Source organism: Bradysia coprophila, chromosome IV, assembly GCF_014529535.1.
Source record: "Bradysia coprophila strain Holo2 chromosome IV, BU_Bcop_v1, whole genome shotgun sequence".
Classification (NCBI taxonomy): Eukaryota; Metazoa; Arthropoda; class Insecta; order Diptera; family Sciaridae; genus Bradysia; species Bradysia coprophila.
In genome coordinates, this window is record NC_050738.1 from 15,180,337 (window position 1) to 15,197,961 (window position 17,625).

The 17,625-nt window shown below is 36.9% G+C and overlaps 2 protein-coding genes across 2 annotated transcripts; both read left to right on the plus strand.

Annotated features, from left to right (window-relative positions):
• Positions 1 to 58: 58 nt before the first annotated feature.
• LOC119066850 (HIV Tat-specific factor 1) lies at positions 59 to 1,842 on the plus strand. Its single transcript, XM_037169517.1, has one exon. It carries the CDS (start codon positions 192 to 194, stop codon positions 1,821 to 1,823), a length of 1,632 nt encoding a protein of 543 aa, XP_037025412.1. The 5' UTR covers positions 59 to 191; the 3' UTR covers positions 1,824 to 1,842.
• A 3,373-nt stretch (positions 1,843 to 5,215) lies between these two features.
• LOC119066851 (ubiquitin-like modifier-activating enzyme 1) lies at positions 5,216 to 12,052 on the plus strand. Its single transcript, XM_037169518.1, has 7 exons — positions 5,216 to 6,173; positions 9,192 to 9,817; positions 9,880 to 10,291; positions 10,359 to 10,610; positions 10,685 to 10,993; positions 11,094 to 11,455; positions 11,523 to 12,052. Exons 1-7 carry the CDS (start codon positions 5,427 to 5,429, stop codon positions 11,932 to 11,934), a joined length of 3,120 nt encoding a protein of 1,039 aa, XP_037025413.1. The 5' UTR covers positions 5,216 to 5,426; the 3' UTR covers positions 11,935 to 12,052.
• Positions 12,053 to 17,625: the final 5,573 nt, after the last annotated feature.

Sequence of the window (17,625 nt, forward strand, 5' to 3'; positions counted from 1 at the left end):
AACTTCGATGAATTTTAATTTTACGACAACACTGTATTCGAACATTGGTGATTGATGTTTAGTCAGTTTAGCAGGCTTAGCAGTGACATTACATCGTGCAAACGTTTCGCTCTGTAACACAGAAATAAATAAATAAAATGCGAGCTTATTGAATCATTTTCTGGATTTCTGGTTTTGAATTCTGTGAAAATATGGAAAGTGGTGTTAATACAACAATGGATGAAAGTCCAGCCGTCAATACTGATGCTAAAGGTTCTGCACAGCCACAGGAATTAGACAAACATTCCGAGATAATTTCATTATCCGAAAATTCCAACAATGAAAATCGTGAAAAGGAATTGCTGGAACGCGGTGAAGTGAACGATGTAAATGCATCAACATCTGCGGATGGTGTGTCTCACGGATATGAGAAAGATATTACCTACAATGAAAAAGGACAGGCAATTTACACAGACCCGACGACGAAATGTCAATACGAATTTGACACGGTAAAGAATGAATGGTTGCCGATCAAGGAAGGTAGCAATGCCAATGCAACTGGTGAGACTAGTCAAACGGAAGCCGTCAACAGCAGCAATCCCTATGAGAACGAACACTACAGATGGTGTACCGAAACGAACCAATGGATAGCGAAAGAAAATCAGAATGTTTTAGAAAATGAGTTTTACAAATGGGATTCGGTTCAAAATCAATGGATTCCGAAGACACAGGGTAGTGAAGTCAGTACAAACATTGTCGATGGAGTGCACACGTACACGGATAAAGATGGAGCAACATTTTTCTGGGACGACAAGAAAAACGCTTGGTTTCCAAAAATTGATGACGATTTCATGGCGATATACCAGATGAGCTATGGCTTCGTTGACAATACCTCAGGTACTTCAAATGACGTATGTAAAGAAGATGAGGTCGCAAAAGGAAAGGACGTTGTTGAAGAAGAAAGTAAAAACGGAGAGAAGGAAACGAAATCATCGAATAAGCGAAAAAATCAAGCGGAATCGCAGCAATGGTTCGAGCTTCCACCAGAGCAGAATACGAAGGTATATGTCTCCAACCTACCAGATGACATCACAGAAGAGGAATTCACCGAATTGATGTCGAAATGCGGCATGATATTCCGTGATCCCGGCTCGAATAAGCTGAAAGTTAAACTATATGCTGAAGCTGATGGTCAACTGAAAGGAGATGGACTGTGTCATTACATTCGTGTTGAATCTGTTGATCTCGCCTTAAACCTCCTTGACGGTTCTGATGTTCGCGGTAAGAAAATCAAAGTACAACGTGCCAAATTCGAGATGCGTGGCCAATACAATCCGACGTTAAAGCCGAAAAAGAAAAAGAAGGACAAAGAAAAGTTGAAAAAGATGCAAGAGAAATTATTGGATTGGCGACCGGAACAAATGAGAGGTGAACGACCCAAGCATGAACGAATTGTGATCATAAAAAATTTATTTACGCCAGAGCTGTTCGACACGGAGGTGCATTTGATCATCGATTATCAGCGGGACTTAAGGGAGGAGTGCAGTAAATGCGGCAAAGTGTCCAAAGTGGTGATATTCGATAGACATCCGGAAGGTGTAGCTCAAATAAATATGGGTGATGCAGAAGAGGCGGATTTGGTTGTGCAGATGATGGACAAGCGTTATTTCGGTAAAAGGCAACTGACCGCAGAACTGTATGATGGTAAAACCAATTACAAAGTCAATGAAACGAAAGAGGAAATGGAAAAACGTCTTTCCAAATGGGACCAATTTTTGGACGACGAAGAAAAGAAAGAAAAAATTGTTGCTGAATCGAACGTAGATTCCCTGGATGATGAGTAAATAAAAGTTAATTTGTCTAAACTAATTTTTCTATTCATTTCAATTTCAATGGGCCATTAACTAGTGTGCTATGAATCTACTAAAAAGGTAAAAGACATTCCAAGATCAGAATTTACTCTGTTTACTAAGATCTTTTTTCGTGGTTTCTGCTTCTAATCTCTACAAAATTAAAGGTAAATAATATCTTTAGACCCTAGCTATGAGCCTTGACATAAAGCTCCAATTCAGTTGACGGTTTTAATTAACAAAGCTTTCGGCCAAGTGATGTTAAAATGTCTTAGTGAGAATAATTTCCTATTTGTTATGTTTTATGACAACCATGGGTCAGAAATCTTGCGTAGCAGCCTAGGAATGCTAGGAGCACATTTCAGATTTGATTTTGCAATTTTGTAAGATCACTTTCTTTGTTTCGGCACTACTGCAATACGTGTTCGTAGATCTTCGAGATCTTCACTTTCAAATTTACACTTCAAAGGTAGGTGTCACTTCCCATGCATGTCTGGTGTTGTAAGAAAGCTGAGGCAAGTAACAGTCAGTAACAGTTTTTCTGTGTTTATGTTGCTTTTCTGTTACAGAGCAACTGTTGCAAGTTTGCCCAAATAGCCAAATTTTTCCCTTAATTTTCAACTGCTTATATCAAAGTGTAACTAAAATTTGAACCCAATAAGACCCCATTCGAAAGAACTCTCAATTCCCTTTCCAACGACACCCGCACGACTACGCAGCTTTCATGTATCTGGAAAGAACTCCACAAGAAAAGTGCATGTTTTCGGTTTTTAACAATCTTCGACTAGCCTAACAAGCATCGAGGATTTCTTTATGGTTGTGTTGGCTTGTGGAGACCAATACCTTTCAAGGCAAGTATCAAAAAGTCCGCTGAAAAATGCGTCCGATCTCGGTAGGTAGGATTCAATAGAATCCAAAGAACTATATTGCGATATATTTACTAAATCTGTTACTTCTCTGTGGAACAGAATTCTTTTATTTTGTCAAAGTAGATTGTGATCATTTTACATGGGTTTGTTTTTTAAATATTTATAACTTGAAAATTTCGTCAAACTTATTGCTTGTTGGGTGGGTACCTAGAATGCTGGCTGCGTTGCCTTGTTGAATAGCCAAAGATAAACGGTTGTATAAGAATTGTTTCGCTCGAATGTCACCAGTTTCTTCAATTAACATTTTGCCAATTGAATCTACGAATAATTTTGTTTCCTTGCACCACGGGCCTAATGTTTCGAATGCTAAACCAGCCAACAGAAAACCTGACGCTTTGAGTTTCGTATAATGACTGTGCTTCTGTTGGCATGCTCGTTCAGCCGCTGAACCTGCTACCTTGCTTGTAAGGTGAAGATATGATGCTGCCAAAGTGTCGACACAGGTAACGTCCCAAATTAATCGTTTCCCTTTGGACCATGGTGCGAGTGTGACGCCATCTGGGCGTTTACCATCATCACGTGAAAGGCCTATCGGTTCCAATGTATTGCCACGACGTGCAGATGTCAAAGACCTATTGAAGATCTGATTGAGGATAACGTGTCTTGGATATGTTCCCTTAGCGTTCGGGCAGCTAAGGCCATGTGTACCAGATTCGTCTACTAACGAATTGCATATGCATTTGTGTGCGGAGTAACAGTTGACACCGAGACGGAGAGCAACACAAACTTGAAAATCTTGTTTACTTTTGTCTTAATACAACACGTCTTGCTCCATAATTACCGGAGCTCATCCTGTTATTTTTGTTGTGTGTCGATCTTTGTGGGTGATCTTAAAATCTAAAAAATCTTAAAAATGAACTCCTACAGATCATCTTGAAAATACACTACTTTCCTCTGAAAACATTCAATACATTCCTACATTCAATATTCCAAAGGTACAACACTTCATTTTACCTGGAAAACATACTAATTCCAGTGGTGGTGTTATCTAATTATGCAATATGCAATAATGTATAGTTTCCACTCAAAAAGAGCACTCCGTTTAGCCTCCGTTTACATGACAGTTGTAAAATAGAACAAAAGAACTGTCACGCAAACGGAGTGGAAATTGAATTTATTTCAATTTTTTACTCCGTTTACGTGACAGTTCCTTTGTTCTATTTTACAACTGTCATGTAAACGGAGGCTAAACGGAGTGCTCTTTTTAAGTGGAAACTATACTTAACTCGTCAAACATTCAATATTCCGATTCACATTCAATTTGCCTTACTTAAGTTTCGTTAAATGTTTCGTTCATTCCCTCATTTGTATGAGTTTTTTTTTTTTTACCGTGGATGGCATTTCTTGACGTTGATGGCATTTCAAATGACCTTGAAGATGATCTATGTTGAAAAATTGAAGGAAAATTGTAGGTTGCCGTCAAAAAACTATTGGCCTCTTTCCACACTTTTGATATTTTTCGTTTAAAAATCAACAAAAAATCAGTAAGTTCATCCACAATTTATACAGTTAAGAGGGCAGACTAGGTGCGAAGTAGGCTATATATTGAAAAATTGGTTTTAAAATTAATGTAGACCATTTAATGAAAATCTGTTCCAGCAATTAGATGAGCAATATGTTTATCTATCTCTAAAAAATGAAAAACGATTTACAATAAGCAACAGTTGGAAGAAAACCGATTTCCAAAAAAATATTGCATAGCCTAACTTTAAGCGACGTTCATATTTTGGAAATCGGTTTTCTTCCAACTGTTGCTTATTGTAAATCGTTTTTCATTTTTTAGAGATAGATAAACATATTGCTCATCTAATTGCTGGAACAGATTTTCATTAAATGGTCTACATTAATTTTAAAACCAATTTTTCAATATATAGCCTACTTCGCACCTAGTCTGCCCTCTTAATGCCAACCAAATTTATATCTAACTTTGCCCACTCCTACCACATTGCTTATATACGATATTACCACGCAAGTGAACCCCGTATAAATCAGTGTGTATGTGTGAGTAAAACATGCGGTAAAACGGGTAAACCAGCTAGAGCAGTTGATTATAATTATCTGAAGACTCACTAAAAATTATGTCTTTTTAAACCGCAAGGTAATAGAGTAAGGAATTTGGTTTCCCATTATCCGTTCGTCAAGCAAGTCTCCACCGGTCAGCGGTGGGTTTTGATTTAAAATTTTTACAAGTTGCCAGACGTGCATTGGTACATTATGATCCCTGAAAACCCGTGCTTCCACCTACGTAATGCACACATATTAAACTAGCTAACCTTAATCTATCGGAACCTTAATTCCAATGGAATTATTTCATTGTAGGAACGTGGAATTTTGAATTTGATGCCACAGATATAAAATCAAATCTTTCCGCCCATTCCCAATAGAAATATTTTCCAAAAATTTCGATTAATAACTCTGGTAAGAATTGCCAGATTGAAAAAAATTAATGTAATTTTTGACGCTTCATTCGAATTGAATTTGTGCGTGCCATCTTCTTCATGCTTGAAACACCGCTTCACACAAATCGTGTTAGCGACCGCAATAAATTGATATTTTAGTGTAAAATTTAATAATTTAATCTAATCCGAGTGCAAATAAGTGTGTTTTAAGTGTTTGAACATTGAATACAAGTGAAGGATTTTAATTCAAAGGCTGGTTTTTGTGCCCGATGTCTGGTGCTGAAGTCTTTGATAGCTCCGTTGATCCCCCAGCTGCCAAAAAGCGGAAGCTACCTTCAGTTGACGAAACTTCCTCCGCAGTAATGGCCGCAAACAATGGGTCGACTTCGCGCGAATCAACCTCTGAAATTGATGAGAGTCTATACTCTCGTCAACTTTATGTTTTGGGCCATGACGCCATGCGTCGCATGGCAAATTCGGATGTGTTAATATCGGGGCTCGGCGGCCTTGGTGTTGAAGTGGCAAAAAATGTAATTCTTGGTGGTGTCAAATCTGTCACTTTGCATGACAAAGCGGTTTGCACAATTGGTGATCTATCGACTCAATTTTATTTGACTGAAGATGATATTGGACAAAACCGTGCCGAGGCATCCCGTCAGCAATTATCTGAATTGAACAATTACGTGCCTACAAAATCGTACACTGGCGATTTGACTGAAGATTTTCTGAAAAAATTTCGTGTTGTCGTTTTGACCACATCAACAGCATCCGAACAACAAAGAATCGCTAAAATCACTCATCAACATGATATTGCCCTCATTATTGCCGATACGAGAGGCCTATTCGCTCAAGTATTTTGTGATTTCGGTGAAAATTTCGTTGTTTACGATACCAATGGAAATAATCCAATTTCAACTATGGTGGCTGGAATCACTAAAGATGTTGAAAGCATTGTTACTTGTCTGGATGAAACCAGACACGGGCTCGAAGATGGAGATCATGTTACATTTACCGAGGTAAAATTCACATGCGAAAAATATTTACTTTTTTGTTCCTTATTTTCTAGCAAATTCCATTTTCTTTTTCGTTATTTTTCTTTCAACATGATTCATGTTGATTGTGACGTCACGAAGTCTTTGTTTTATTTCATTGCGTTTCAATGTTTTGTCTAAGTGGTTATTTTTTCCGAATGGGAATTACGTTTTTACGGTACATTACATTTTTAATGGACGCAAATGCAATGACCCTGCGATAATTTTTATGATTCGATTTTTTTTCTATTGTTATTCTGTCGGACATGAATTAACATGAATGTCGATTGTCTGTCGATTTTCACAGAGTTGTGAAATTCGTTATGCTGACTAATTATGCCGGGTGAAAAATAAATTCCAATTAATTTCTTTGTCGCCTTTAAGTTTTTTTTTGTCGGGCTAACTGTTTTCATTACTCAGAAAAATATCATCCGCCTATATATACCGCATAGCATTGCTTTTTCATCGTAAAAATAAATAAATGAGCGAGTTCTTTCCGTTTTTATTGATTACACGGCACTAAACGAAGCTGTAAATTTTTTAATTAATTATGGAAATTTGAAACTGAGCATCGGCATTATTAAGGGGTTAGGTCGAATAACGAAACGGTTTACGTATGACGCTGTTAGGTTTACTTACTAATTGCGATGTTACGTTCGAAAGTTTTAATTGAATCAAGAGGGCAGACTAGGTGCGAAGTAGGCTATATATTGAAAAATTGGTTTTAAAATTAATGTAGACCATTTAATGAAAATCTGTTCCAGCAATTAGATGAGCAATATGTTTATCTATCTCTAAAAAATGAAAAACGATTTACAATAAGCAACAGTTGGAAGAAAACCGATTTCCAAAAAAATATTGCATAGCCTAACTTTAAGCGACGTTCATATTTTGGAAATCGGTTTTCTTCCAACTGTTGCTTATTGTAAATCGTTTTTCATTTTTTAGAGATAGATAAACATATTGCTCATCTAATTGCTGGAACAGATTTTCATTAAATGGTCTACATTAATTTTAAAACCAATTTTTCAATATATAGCCTACTTCGCACCTAGTCTGCCCTCTTAAAGCCTGCAATGAAAACGAAAAAAAAAAACAATCAATGGAAATTCATTGAGTACAAACAGGACCGTGGTTACCCGGGTGAAAATTAAAGTCTCAATAGTTCGAAATACGCAGTCCCACGTCTCAAACGACAAAACATTTGAGAGGGAACAAAGGTTAATCGAATCAAGAGAAACGTATACATCCCTGATATTTTCAATCTGACAATGTAATTTAATCTTTAAACCATAAGAAATCAAAACCGTTTCTGAACAACGCCTTGCTGCAAGGTTATCGAAAATTAGATTAAAAAATCGGTTTGAATGAGAACGGTAAATAAGAAGGTTTACGGTTGATCCGCGAAACCATTTGTAACTCAATCCCAATTGTGCCCTTAGGTCGTTTGACATTTTTCAAGCCAATTTTTAATTTTTTTTTTTTTTTATTTCCCTAACCTATTTCCCAAGAGAATTTATTTTCTATTTCACTCAAATACAGTTGATTGAAAAAGATGCAAACTTGAAAATATAACATGGGCTGGGCATGGGCAACTGCGGAATGGGCCATATGTATTTCGAATGTATTTCAGTCAAGAGGTTTTCGGACCTATCCGATCAGCCAAAATTATAAATTCTTTTAATTTTTAAGGCTTGATTTCCACTTACCAAAAAAGTACTCCGTGTGAGAGGCAAAGTTGTTTTTTTTTTAACTTTTGCTTTGCTTACTTGATAGCTTGCTATCTGACGTCTCTCTCACGGAATACTTTTTGTTGAATGAAAACCATACTTAATATGTAAATATCTTGTAGTACTGCACAGTTCGGCCGAACATTGTGTGTTTTACTCGGGCTTGGAGATAATGTGGTTTTCTGGTAACATCGTTACAGGGAAAGGTTTTCGGAAAAAATTTGGTTCCCGCGAGATCGAAACTTCGCCAAACAAGTAAGCGGGAAATGTATGGACCGGGAAGAACCTTTTACGTTTTTGGTCACCGAGAAATGTCGACTCGGTTACAGGGAAGAAAGCATAATTTCCTCGCCCGGTTTAACTAAACGCAACGATGCAATAACTATTGTAAATTTACTGTCCCAAATGAAGTTTCCAAACTGTGCCACAAATTCTGACTGTTAGTATTAAAATATCAATTTCAAAAACTGAATCAGCTAACTCATTTGAAAATTAGTCCCATCCCATCGAACTCTAAACTCTGTTGTTGTGTTCGAGCTACAGCTACTACTGCCAGGGCTTGTGGTATTCGTGCTGCATTACTCACGTTTCTTGCATTGCTCAGAAGTTGTAAGAGCTGAACTGTCAACAATTATTTTTATAACATGAGAAAGTGATAACGCGCGATTAGAGGCGTGATTATCAATCAGTTCAAGATTATTATTGATGACATAGGTTGAACGGAAGCTCATTGAAAAATACGCTGAGACTTAGATTATTTATCATGTTGTTAGTATGGTCTGTGTTGATTTAAATCCACTTTAGTCATTCTGACAAGATACTCCACGAACTCCATATAAAAGTTTAGCCTTCAATACCTTATGAACTGTCATTTATTATGTTACATACAAACTATCTGCAATGCAGGTCCTGCATGTTCCGCTAGCCTTGAACCAAATCTTTAATGTATGAAATTGGAGTGTTTATTGAAATCCGAAGTTGGTCAAGTGATCAATTATTTCCTCCTTTCACGATTTATTTAAATTCATGTCTGTAAACCAAAATGTCTGTTGTCCACCTTGTTATTTATCAGGGTGGACCTTCTCTGTAATATTAAAGCAGCTTTCGATGAACGTCAGCTTAATTTTGTTTTTTTTTTCTTAATTTTAACTGATAAAATGCATCCTATGAAATGAAAACAATCGTAACGGACGAACGAACGAATTAATTTCACGAATTTATAAATCTAACGAAATTTCCGGAAAATAATTTGGCAATTTTTTACGACTTTCAGGTTGAAGGCATGACTGAATTGAATGGCATTAGTCCAATCCCAATCAAAGTCCTTGGACCGTACACATTCAGCATTGGTGACACAACCAAATTTAGCGAGTACATTCGCGGTGGCATCGCAAAGCAAGTGAAAATGCCAAAAACCGTGAAATTTTCGTCCCTTGAAGAAAGTCACGCCAATCCAGCGTTCATCTACTCCGATTTTGGCAAATTCGATCGACCAGAAAAAATTCATCTTGCATTTGATGTTTTGCACGAATTCATCGAACAAAATGGTCGTACACCGAATCCATGGAGCGACGATGATTCAAAGGCATTTATCAACATGGCCAACGCTCGTAATTTGGAGAGTCCAATCGATGAACCGCTGCTAACAACCTTTGCAAAGATTTCGGCTGGTGAATTGTCGCCCATGGTCGGAACAGTTGGTGGAATCGTCGCACAGGAAGTCATGAAGGCTTGTTCGGGCAAATTTATGCCCATACAGCAGTATTTCTACTTCGATGCGATTGAATGCTTGCCGGAACAAGATTTAACTGAGGAGGAATGTAAGCCGATTGGCAGCCGCTATGACAAACAAATCGCAGTCTTCGGATCCAAATTCCAGGAGACTCTTGGTGACTTAAAGTAATTGCAACGCTTCGCCCTTTGTCGATAGAGACAATAACAAAAAATCTTTTGAATTTCAGTTACTTCATCGTCGGAGCTGGAGCTATTGGATGTGAATACTTGAAGAATTTCGCAATGATGGGCATCGGCAGTGGCAAGGGAACCATTTATATCACCGACATGGACATAATTGAAAAGTCCAATCTGAACCGACAGTTTTTGTTCCGTCCCAATGACGTACAGAAGCCGAAATCACACACTGCAGCCGCAGCTATAAAGAAAATGAACAAAACCATCAACATTGTCGCTCACGAAAATCGCGTTGGATCCGAATCGGAGAAAATCTACGACGACAAATTTTTCGAAGCTTTGGATGGTGTGGCTAACGCACTTGACAATGTTGAGGCACGAATTTACATGGATCGGCGTTGCATTTATTACAGAAAAATGCTGATTGATGCTGGCACTCTAGGAACAATGGGTAGTACACAGGTACACAGTGAAGCGCTTTAAGTGTTTAAATGCTTTTTACTGACACAATTGATTTGGAAATTTCCAGGTTGTCGTACCATTTTTAACCGAATCGTACAGTTCATCCCAAGATCCACCAGAGAAAAGTATTCCCATTTGCACTTTGAAGAATTTCCCCAATGCAATCGAGCACACATTACAATGGGCCAGAGATAATTTTGAAGGCGTCTTTAAACAATCAGCTGAAAATGCGTCACAATACTTAAGCGACTCGAATTTCGTCGATAGAGTCTTGAAAATGCCAGGCGTTCAACCGTTGGAGATCTTGGAGTCAGTAAGAGTAAGTACTCCCACTCGACTTGTGTAACTGGAGACCGATTTCTCATTTAAAAAAAAAATCATTTTGCTTTTTAGGCCGCATTGATCGCCGACAAACCGGAAAATTTTGCTGACTGTGTTAAATGGGCCAGATTGCACTGGCAAGATCAGTTCTCGAATCAAATTCGTCAACTGTTATTCAACTTTCCTCCAGACCAAACCACCTCCAGTGGCCAACCATTTTGGTCGGGTCCAAAACGTTGTCCAACTCCACTTACCTTCGACATTAACGATCCGATGCATTTAGATTACGTTTATGCAGCTGCCAACTTAAAGGCTGAGGTCTACGGATTGCCACACATTCGTGATAAGAATGTTATTGCCGAAATGGTAGCTCAAGTGCAGGTATGTAATTCAATTTTGTGTCTGCTTTAAGGTAACAGCGGACCCCATGGCTGCCCAATCAACAATCTGTAATCATGTCTTGGGTTTTATTTAATTTCAGGTGCCCGTTTTCAATCCCAGATCCGGTGTTAGAATTGCCGAAAGCGATGCTGCCTTGCAAGCCGATCAAAATGGTGAAAGTATTGACCAAGATCGTGTGCAAACCATCATCAATGAACTGATAAATTTGGGACCACTAAACTTCAAAGTTACACCAATCGAATTCGAAAAGGATGACGACACAAATTTCCATATGGACTACATTGTCGCTTGTTCCAATCTCCGTGCTACCAACTATAAAATTCAAACAGCCGACCGACATACGTCGAAATTGATTGCCGGCAAAATTATTCCGGCTATTGCAACATCGACAACCGTTGTGTCGGGCTTGGCAGCATTGGAGCTGTACAAAATAGCTCAAGGGTTCGTATTTTTGAAGATCACTCGGTCGTAATCAGTCACCATTGACAATCAAACATTCATTTTACAGTTACAAAACGTTGGACCGCTTCAAAAATGGATTTTTCAACTTGGCTATACCGTTGTTCGCCTTCTCCGAACCGATAAAGGCCGCCACACAGAAGTACTACGACATCGAATGGACTCTGTGGGACCGATTCGAAGTAAAAGGCGAACTGACTCTTCGCGAATTCTTGGACCATTTCAAGAACGAACACAAATTAGAGATTACGATGCTGTCCCAAGGTGTATCCATGCTGTACTCATTCTTTATGCAGAAGGCCAAGCTTGAAGAGCGCTTAAAGCTGCCGATGTCGGAGGTGGTCAAAAAAGTATCGAAAAAACGTATTGAACCTCATGTTACTGCGCTCGTTTTTGAAGTCTGTTGTAATGATGAAGAGGGTGAAGATGTTGAGGTTCCGTACGTCCGGTACACACTATAAATACAATTTAAAAATGATGATGATAATAATTGATAATATTTTAGTTTGTTAGCACCGCCCCCTCTCCTTATATCGATATATCAAAATCAATTCGTAAAAGAAAATTTAACAAAAAAAAGATTATTGTATTCTGTCCTGAGTTTGTATTTGATATACCAGCAATATAAAGAAAGAAATTCTAGCTGTTTCAATTCATGAAATTGATTTTGTTTTCTTGTAATTTATTTCTAACCAGTTTTCGGAATGACCTTAACACAAATGAAAAGGCGGGGCATTGAATATGCGATAAAAACATTGGAGAAACATTCGCGAATGGCGAACAGTACAGTTGTGTCAGAAAATCGATTTTAAAATTTAATTGGCAAATTCACGAAAACACATTTTCATACTTGCAGTGAGAGAATTTAAATTTTCTCTCCACACTCAAGTCCTTTCTCGCAAGCATGAACAATGGTTTTATGATGAAAGGGAAATGTAGCATAACTGACACTGCTTCGACCTGATCAACAATTTTCCAATATTATTGTTGCCTGCTCATACGCAATCGCCTCAGTTTCTCTCTTCCTAATTATGTTGAGTGTGGTTTAACTGATAGCGTAAAAGGTTTTATTTTTTTTCATTCAATTTAATTCTCTTTTATTCTTAGCATTTAATTGAATAGTAAAAAAAAACAATACAAAATATGCCAGACAGCATGGTTCATCTAAGCATTATGATTTGTGTGTGTTTCTCTGAATAAATAAGAAATTCATGCAACTTTGACTTTTCACATTTTATTCCATTGATTGTTTAGCCGGTTTGTGGTTGACCCGGACAAATTGATCTTGATCTCATTCAACCCTAAACGAACAATCATACTTTGTCATCAATGAGTCCATCAACTAGCCTGCCTGATGTATCGCTCTCAGAAACTGCAACCTTCAACTCATCCTTAAAGACAGGAACTCAGTTTATGCGCCACCAATTACGTTCTTTTTTCATAAATTATGTATCAGCTTGGAGAGCGAATTCGGGTTTATCTTTGTATCGGCTCGTGAAATACAATATGCACCAATGTTCAAATGTTTAGCCTAAGAACACAATCTCCCACTCATCAAAATGAACATTTGGACAGAGGCGCGTATTACGTGAATGTTTCGGCGAGTTCTCCGACAAGAAGAGATTGGAATAAATTTCATCGGTTTTCGAATGAACGCCTTACCTCATTAATCAAAATATATCAACGGTGCCATGCAAAAGCATAGAGTTTCCAGAATGTAAAATTCTTTGTAGTTTGTAGCCAGAGCGGATCGACTTACCATTTTTCAAAACCAAAACAAGGTAAGAGTTTCACAGAGAAATAGTTACAGGGATGTTTCTTAAACTTTTGTCCAAAAAAGTGCGATTTTAAGATCTGAGGTTTTAATTTCAATAACTTTCAAAGAACTGTTTGACATAGTCTGAAAAATAATTGACCTAATGTACTGGTGTCAAAAAATCACGAACATAATTTAAGTTTTTCAAAAGTATTAACAATGAATAGGGTCGCAGGCAAAATTTTTAAGACAATAATCTGACCTAACTCAAAAATATCCGCCTAATAATTTGAAAAAATATGATTTTAAGAAAAAAACTGAGTTTTTAGTTGAAATAGTTGGTTTTGGGTGCAAAAAGTTGCTCACTTTTTCAGATTTTCTAAATATTAGGTAACTGATTGAAAGTTGACCTAATTTGAAAAATCTCAACTTTGAACTTGAATTTCTCAGCGATTTTGGAACTATAATGTTCCATGGAACCACTTTTATTTTAAAGATTTATCTTTTGTTTACTTAATTAATATAAATTTTATTAATTATTGCCGATTTCGTCTAACAAAGTTAATGAATTAATAAAAATGCAGAGTTGACCTATATGAATCGTGAGTGGTCCTATTTCACGTTTAAGCACATTGAATCGTGAGTTGTCCTATCTATACAAAAGTCATAGGACATATCACGATTTATTGATTGTTGAGTTGTCCTATAATTTTTTCTCCATACAAATTTACACAGACAACTTAAGATCACTTTTCCACTAGGTCAACTTTCAATCAGTTACCTTTTAGTTGGAAAAAGTGAGAAAAGTGAGTCAGAAACATCGCTGTAGTTATACACAATGAAAAGTAGAATTGTAGTGCGAATTTTGTTGATCCTCAAGCGAAACCGAGATCAATGAACAAACATGAAATCCATGGAATAAACAAGAGTTGAGAAACAAAAAAAACTCTCAATTGTCATTAGAGAGAGCTGGAACAAAACGTCATCTTCTCACCGCATTTGAGTGGAGAAAATACAAGCTTCACAGATGAAATTTTTTATATAACATTTAATTGGCTTTTTTTAATGAATCTATAATATAAGCTATATCTGCCTAGAACGGTAATCTTACATTTCTACCTACAACGCATAAAAAACTTTGTGCAAAAGAGATGCAAGACTTTGAGAAAATAAGCGCATGAAATTCTCACACGGCTGACTGTATACTTAGCTTTAAAAGGCAAACCATGAAACTTTTTGGAACGAATAAAAATTGGTCACTATAGTAATCCCTAGCAAAGTCGGGGGTACTCCACTAATTTTAGATATAAAGTATTAGAACGATTACATACATACATACAAACATACATACATACATACATACATACATACATACATACATACATACATACATGGATGAATGTAGAGAAAGAAAGAAGACAAGGAGATTTGCAAAAAATAATTTAATTAACATTTTCCAAGTCGATCAAATCATCGATTTTTTGCCTTCTTCTGATCACTTTCACATCATCATCGACGAAAAGAACTTCTGGCAATAGTAATCTGGAATTGTAGTTCGAGGACATTGACGAACCATAAGCCCCGACATCATGAAAAACGATGTAGTCTCCAACATATACTTTAGGCAATAATCTCGTTTCCACATATCCGTCTTTGTTTTGTGTAAACACGTCCCCAGATTCACACAAATGACCAGCAATAACAACTTCCTCCAGTTCACGTTTTGTTACATCACCCAATATGGTAATGTGATGATAGCTTCCGTAAATAGCTGGACGGAGTAAGTCGTTAAATCCCGCATTTATAAGCGCATATCGTTTCGAGCCCATTGTCTTTACTGCATGCACTTTAGTAACAAGAATCCCACTTTCGGCGACTAGAAAACGACCCGGTTCCACTTCTAATGTTATTGAATGTCCGAAATGATTTTCGATTTTCTTTCTTGCTGCATCCCACAAATCAAAATAGTTAGTACCCGATCCATCAACGTTGGCAACATCGACATCCGGTTCATCTTCAAGGTATGATATTGGAATGCCTCCACCTGCTGAAATCGCTTTAATGTCATGATTACATTCAATTACGCACTGAACCATGGCACTGCAAGCATTTTCTAATTTATTCGAAAACGATCCCGAGCCTAAGTGCATATGAAATCCTACTAAATTTAAGCGAAAATCTTTAACCACAGACAACGCTTCGGCTAAATCTTCAAACCAAATTCCATGTTTGCTATTTTCGCCTCCCGTGTTTGTCTTCTTACTATGTCCATAACCAAATCCCGGGTTTATCCGAATCCACACGGGATGACCGTACGCTTTCCTCCTACCCAGTTCTTTTAACATTTCAATTGATCCAGCATTTATTGGAATTTTCAAATCTAATGCACGGTCACAGGTTTCATCGTCGATTATATCAGCAGTAAAAACAATTTCATTATCATGAGTTCCAGGTTGATAACCAGCAAACAAGGAACGTTCAATTTCCCCTAGTGATACCGAGTCCACTTTCGTACCCAAAGATTTCATATACTTAAGTATGTTAACGTTGGAACATGCCTTCTGGGCGTATCGTATAACATCAAATTTACGGAGCTGATCCACTTTGGACTTTATAAGATCTGCATCGTATGCCCAAAATGGTGAATTTAGTTTTTCTGACAACTCGATAAGTTTTTCGTCAGTAATCACTTTCGACCGTGGAAATTTGGACATCTTCGCTGATAGCACGACTTACGTGAACTGAATTTATCTCTTCAATATTTCGGAAACAATGGTGATAACTACAATACAGATACGACATGTTTATGAGCTCATACTTTATATTTTCAGATGGAAGCTCGTGCAGCTTTTAATTGACTGAGTTGTGATACATAAGGCTCGAAATTATATATTTTTACTCAACGACGAGAGTTAAAGTTACATTTTTACTCGGGCTAGTCTAGGATAATTAAACTTCGCACGAGAGAAGCAGCATATTCCATCATTTTACATCTTACGTTTACAAGTGGTTGTAATTTTTGTGAGTCTCTACTATGTCTATTAGATTTACAAATGAAAGGTTAAATGCCGAAACAGGACTTGCCAATTAGCGACTTATAAGAAAAATGAAATTTCATTTCTGTTTCAAAAAGTTTTTTTCTCGATAGTTCAATACAAAAAGCATCGTCAGCCTGTTCGGAACGGAGCTACATGAAATTTCATTTTTCTAATAATTCGCTAATGTAACACGTCCCGTTTATGCGTTGGTAGATTATGTATTTTTACTGAATCGAAGTTCGCTGTTGTCTCATCGGAAATGCTGTTCAAACGCATGGGTGTATGGCTGATTTTTCGATCAAAATGTTTGTTCGCGTAAAACCCTCACAGAATCATACAAATGCAACGAGTGATCAAGATCATGTGTTCATTTTAGCATCAAACTTTATGATGTTTACAACGTACTCTTAAGGTTTCCATTTAAAAGTTTTAAGGCATTCTAGGCTTGAATTGCAAGTAGTTCTAGTGTAAAATTATTGTGAATTATTTTCCTTTATTTTAACAATATCATTGTCTTACATGGTAACTATAATTGGAAAGAGTTTTGCGTTTTATTTATACGGCCCCAAACAGTTATATCTATAACGTAGTTCATTCGCAATGATTGAATCGATTGAATACCATTTTAATGAGCAATTGTTAATTTGTACAGGTGATTAGTTTTATCTCCTGATTAAAGCATTAATTTAATATCAATTTCAGTTCGATTCGGGTTGTGAAGTACTGCTGACACGAGTGAGTTATTGACTTCTAATTTGCAACTTTTACTTCACAAAGGTTAAAGAACGGGTCGTTAGAGTCGAATATAGCGTAAACGTGAACTGTAATTTCAATGGATTTAACTTGTTGCCTGACTAACGAAATATCAAACCAAAATAGATCGAGGATCGAGATATTTCAAATTTTTCTTAGATTCTTTTGAATTCGAATCGTTAGTAGATGAGATAAAATTCCAAGAAGGTCATATAGAAGGTCCTATGGAACAGATCTATGCTTCTCAAAATTTGATTTTGTTAGTAATGCATGAACCAGATTCAATTCAATTTTTGGAAAAACGATAAATCCCACAGGAGGCTCGAACGAACGAACCTCTCATTGACATATTTTTTGTTTGTACTTTTCTCATTTTCTTTCTTTTACTTTTAAAGTAAGAAATGTATCGGGATAATTTCTACTGTTGAAAACGTCTAACCTATTTTCTACTACCCGCATTATCTTTGATATGGTCATTTCAAGTGATGTCTGCGTACAATCAAAACATAAATTTTGATAATAAATCATTAGTGATTGCAACTAATTAAATTGCCTTGTTAAGAGATTTTCATCAAACGGTTCTCATACTTCTAGCAGATTGATAA